Source organism: Magnolia sinica, chromosome 6 (assembly GCF_029962835.1).
Source record: "Magnolia sinica isolate HGM2019 chromosome 6, MsV1, whole genome shotgun sequence".
Lineage (NCBI taxonomy): Eukaryota > Viridiplantae > Streptophyta > Magnoliopsida > Magnoliales > Magnoliaceae > Magnolia > Magnolia sinica.
The window spans coordinates 34,864,180-34,869,801 of NC_080578.1; the positions used below are offsets into that span (position 1 = coordinate 34,864,180).

Consider the following 5,622-nt stretch of genomic DNA (forward strand, 5'->3'; position numbering starts at 1 on the left):
CATTGAATACTTCTTGCGGACCATAAAAGTTATTTTTTTATTAAGATGATATTTTATTTATTTTTCCATTCATCCAGATTTGTGTGACCTTTTCAACAGGTTGGATGGTAAATAAACATTATGGTGGACCTTAGGAAGTTTTTAATGGTGGGCGTTCAATCACCATTATTTCCTATGATATGGTCCACTTGATATTTGGATTTGCTTTTGTTTTAGGCTAATTTCCTAAAATGATATGGACAAATGGATAGATAGTATGGATATACAATACACAGCCGCACTGTCAAAGCTGCACTATGTTGGGTGAGGCAGGGCTGCACCGAATCTGCTTCCCATATTCAATGGCAAGTGTACCAGGATGGGGATTGCAGACGCAAATTCGTGCCTTACATCCGATCCTTCCATCAGTTTTGACAGGTCATTATAGGGCATGATATAAAAACCGAAGCAGTTCCAAATCTCAGGTCGACCACACCATAGGAAACAATGGCAATTGACCATTAAAAATGGGCTACAAAAGTTTTAGATTAAGCATATATTTGTGTGGTCCCTTCTTCCAGGTCTTTGTAATGTATCAACAGGTTGGATGGAACATAAACATTCCAAAAACCCCAAAAAACTAGCCTAACCAATAATTATGTGGGCCACACTATAGAAAATGAATCCAAAAACTCATGCAGTGTCTTACATGATGGCTGTTAGATTAGCCCCATTTTTAGGGCATCCAACTTTTTTTTTTTAATGGGAATCTGAATCATCTGCTTGCTATGAGTAGAAAAATCCTGTTTTGCTGCATCGTGATTGGTCCATGTCATCATCACCGACATTGTTAGTGTTGCTGCATTAAATATAGTGCGATGATGATGTGGCCCAATTAGATTGCAACAAACAAGATTTTCCTGCTTGTGGCAAGCATAGGATCTGGATTCTTTTTATGGAAACATGCTGGATAGGTTGGATGTCATTAACAGAGTAATCACATCTTATTTCACTGGGACTTTACAGGAGCATTTCTCTCATCGACACTGGATTCTATTTTTGGCCAGACTAGGTGTCCTATAACACTTTTCACCCACCGGTCTACTTCATCAGGACTGTTAATGCTTCAAGAAAGGCTTGAGAGCTCGCCATGACACTGTCTAGGATCTTTGATGACTGCTGTTCTGGGCTGAGCCCAGGCTCACTTCTACTTAATGGTCCAAGCTTAATCACGAATTTCAGGCCAGATCATCAAATGGGCCAGGACTCTGTTACTAAATTTAAGCGTTTAAACGGTGAATGCTCGGTGAATTCAAGTTTGGACACATTTTTTGGACCAGCTTTGACACGTCAGAATAAATGAACAGTTAAGAGAAATGACCATCTAACTATATATGTGGCTCATCTCATGCTCTTATATAACTGACCTTTGAGAAAAGGCCACTATATAATTTATGTCTTTGTCTTTGTTTTGTGTGTGTGTGTGAAGTTGGACAGTACCAATGCAAGCTTTATTAGAAAGAAAAAATTACATGAGATGGAGGGGGGCAAAGAACCTGACCTCCAAAACAAACAACTTGTGTTTATTGGCAAAACAAGGCAACAACCCAGCAAACTAGTCTTCCTAGATAGATTATAGATTGACATGTATTAAAAGTAAGTCTATTGAAAAAAAATTAAATGAATAAATAAATAAATAAAAAGTACACAATTCCTTGAAACAAAACCAAATGAAAAGCTGTTGTTGATTTCCTCTCCACCTCTCCTCGTATTGGAGTGGATCATTCAAATGAATAAATAGTGTTATTCGGGATGTGGGCAATCTTGTGACGATCTTCTCCTCCATCTTGGAGGCCCTCTTTTAAGAGTGGACAGTCTATGATCTTCAATCGTTGAAGCATTGTGAGGTGTTGCAACTCTGGTAGAGACTTCAACTGTGGACAATCATTGATCTCCAGAGTTTGGAGGACTTTGAGTTGTCCTAACTCCTCTGGTAGAGACTCCAACTGTGGACATCTCTCTATCTTCATAGTTTGGAGAGCTTTGAGTTGTCCCAACTCCTCAGGTAGAGACTTCAACTGTGGACAATACCAGATCTGCAAATTTTGGAGGGCTTTGAGTTGTCCCAACTCCTCTGGTAGAGACTCCAACTGTTGACAAATGGAGATAACCAGAGTTTGGAGGGCTTTGTGTTGTCCCAACTTCTCTGGTAGAGACTTCAACTGTCGACAACCAAAGATCTCCAGAGTTTGGAGAGCTTTGAGTTTTCCCAACTCCTCTGGTAGAGACTCCAACTTCAGACAATGAGCGATCTTCAGAGTTTGGAGGGCTTTGAGTTTTCCCAACTCCTTTGGTAGAGACTCCAACTGTAGACAACGGGAGATAACCAGAGTTTGGAGGGCTTTGAGTTGTCCCAACTCATCTGGTATAGACTTCAACTGAGGACAATAGGAGATCTCCAGAGTTTGGAGGGCTCTTAGTTGTCCCAACCAATCACCAGGTAGTGACGTTTGCTCAGGAATTCCATTAATACTCAAACCGTTAAGGTTAGGGAGCACAGGTAAGGGCCCTCCTGATAACATCTTAATGCTTTCTAAATTCAACATCTGGAGGAGAGGTAGAAGGTTGCAGTGCAACGCCTATAGCTTTGGGCAGTCTTTTATTGTTAATTGGAGGAGTGATGGCATAACCTCTCCATCTCCACCTCTCAATTCCCACTCCTCCCAATTTGGCATTTCCTGGAAACAGAGGGTCTCCAGCTTGGGGAAGGAGACACCACCACCACCACTTCCATCATTTTGATCATCCCCAATAAACTCACCACCCACTTTTTTCACCTCTACCATTCCCTCAATAAAAAGAAATGTAAGGGACGGCAATTTCCAAAGACCCGGAAGTTGTTTATACTTGAGACAATGTGAGAGTTTCACCTCAACTAGATTGGAGAACATTGGATTCCCTATCCACTTGGGAAGCTTGGAACCTTTGTAATATTCTATGTTCAACTCTTTCAAGTTTGTATGAGGCTGGAGGCTTTCAAGCACTTCCTCCATCTTCTTCATCTCATCATTCAACGGTTCACCACCTTTGTCATCGTACTCCAAGGATAGAGCATGAAGGTGTTGCTTCTTATACAGTTCTGCTTCACTAGCTTCGTCCCTGCTCCTGACATTTTGCAAGCTGGTAATTCGAAGACTACCTTGAAGATGATTAAGGTGTTTCAGTTCTCCACATTTACATCCTTGGTCGTCACCCCCCACAATGAACTTTGTTAATGTCCGAAGCTCAGTTAGAATCCCTATACCCTGCGGTAAGTACCTCAGATCATTTAAACCTTTGAATTCAAGATGTCTCAGGCTAATCATTTTCCTCATCCCTCTAGGCAGTTTTCTTAGCTTCTCACAGCCATTGAGTCTCAGGGTCTGTAAATTGATGCAATTACTCAATTCCTCTGGCAACTCCTCTATGTATGTGTGAGATAAATCAAGATATCTCAAGTGTTTCAACTGTCCTACTGTCTTAGGCAATTTCTTGATGTGAGTGCTACTGAAGTCCAATGCTCTTAAGCGTCTTAAATGATGAAATAACTTGTCTGGTACCTTGGAGATTTCTGAGTGTTGTAGTGGCAACGTCCGCAATTTGTGGGCCTTATGCAAGGTGGCCGAAATGGAAGCCAATTTATCAGCTTCATCACCACCTTCATTATTGTCAACTAAAAAAGAATGCTGGACATTATTAATGTTTAACGAGGTTTCCTTGCTAATCTCCACCACTGAACAATTACTTCCTGCAATGTATTGCGCTAGATCATGAACTAAATCATGCATCTTGCAATATTCTATGCTGCCATCACTATTGATGTTTGCATCTTGGAGCAGTGAGCGCCTTAGCAGATCATCAAAATACAGTTCCCCAATTTCCTCCATGTCTCCCCTTCCATTAATGGAGCAGACGAAACCTTGTGCCACCCATAACTTGACTATCATATCCTTCCATATCCTCCAATCTTTAGGAAAGATAGAGAAATATGCAAAGCACTGCTTCAAAGCTGGAGGCAAATCATAGTAGCTTAGTAACAAAGCCGGTAAAATGCCTTCAAAGAAATCACCTGAGTTCCACATCTCACTTCGCAAGACAAGCTCCCACTGGCTTCTAGTCCTTCTCGAGTGCATGACACTCCCTATTGTCTTTGCAGCGAGAGGCACCCCTCCACATTTCTTTACGATTTGCCTTCCAATCTCTTCCAGCTGAGAACACTCTTCTTCACTCCGATGCTCCAGAGCTTTACTTCTGAACAATAACCAGCAATCCTCATCGGATAAGACCGCCAGTTTGTGCATGTGATCAGTGCTTCCCATCATGCATGCAACGTCTTCAATACGAGTGGTTACAATGATTCGACTCCCGAGTGCACCATCTTGTAAGGGAAGTCTCAGCTTCTCCCACTGCTGGCTGTCTTTGCTCCAAACATCGTCAAGCACCAGCAAGAATTTCTTTGCCTGCAATATACAATGGAGGCGATGCTGCAACGGGTCCAAGTCTAATGACTCACAACCAATCCCAGTTGCAGATTCTATGATTGATTTTGTAATTCATTTCACATCAAAATCTTTTGAAACACAAACCCACATTCGCACGTCAAAATGTCGCTTGACAACCTCATCGTTGTAGACGAGCTGAGCAAGGGTGGTCTTGCCCAATCCCCCCATTCCAACTATAGAAATAACCATGGGCACCTCAGTTGCCTCCTGCAGCAGCAAGACTAGGACTTCATTCTTTTCACCTTCTCTACCTATCACTGATGTTTGGTCGAGTAGGGAGCTTGTCTCTCTCTCACCCCACCTCAATTCACTATCCACTCTCTCACCCTCCCCACTATCTGCTCTAAGACCCAATTGGTTCTTCTCTTCGGCGATATCATGTAATCTACCCCTCACCTCCTTTATCCTACTCCCAATTTTGTGGCGTAACACAACGTGTTTGAAGCAAGTAATAGGTGAGAGGAAGCTTCTTACCTTCATCTTGCTGAAACAGGACCCATCACCTCCATTGGGTGCTTGTGATCTGAGAGCTTCTGTCATCCATTCATCTAATATGTGCTCCACATCATAGGCCACACCTTTGAGATTCTGCAACCAGATCTTCACTGCTTCATCTTTCCCTTGCCGAGTTTCAGCATCTTTAAGCACAGCTTTGATCAAGGTGAACATACGGGAAAGCTTTTTGATCTCACCGGTGACACCCACTAACAAGACCACCTCATCTTCCAGAACTTTGTGCAATTTCTCTATTGCGAGCAAGACCAACGGATCAACAAGCAAAGCAGCCATGTTTTTCTGTTTTGGTATTGATAGGAAGAAGGCAGGAATTTGATTCAAAGAAGTGTAGAAATAGGAAATGGGAAGGACTATGTAGAGATGGAATTGTAGAGAGAGAGAGAGAGATGTTTTGTAGTTGCTTGGTATAACTGAATGCAGAATTTATAGAAAGTGTTTGATCAAATGCTTGTTGTTTCGTCTACTCTTTATTCAAAGATTGATGCAAAACCTTCCCTTCACTTCAAGTTTAATAAGTGATTTCAAATAGAGGAATGGAATAATATGATCTCGATTCAAGGGTCTGCATATGTCCTTAATTATCTTT

The 5,622-nt window shown here is 41.8% G+C and overlaps 2 protein-coding genes across 2 annotated transcripts; both read right to left on the minus strand.

Annotated features, from left to right (window-relative positions):
* Nucleotides 1-1,480: 1,480 nt before the first annotated feature.
* Nucleotides 1,481-2,618, minus strand: LOC131248645 (disease resistance protein RGA2-like). Its single transcript, XM_058249013.1, has one exon. The coding sequence runs from the start codon at nt 2,583-2,585 to the stop codon at nt 1,761-1,763; it is 825 nt and encodes a 274-aa protein (XP_058104996.1). The 5' UTR covers nt 2,586-2,618; the 3' UTR covers nt 1,481-1,760.
* Nucleotides 2,619-5,309, minus strand: LOC131249590 (putative disease resistance protein RGA3). Its single transcript, XM_058250389.1, has 2 exons — nt 4,605-5,309; nt 2,619-4,502 (listed from the first exon to the last, which is right to left on the minus strand). Exons 1-2 carry the CDS (start codon nt 5,307-5,309, stop codon nt 2,619-2,621), a joined length of 2,589 nt encoding a protein of 862 aa, XP_058106372.1.
* Nucleotides 5,310-5,622: the final 313 nt, after the last annotated feature.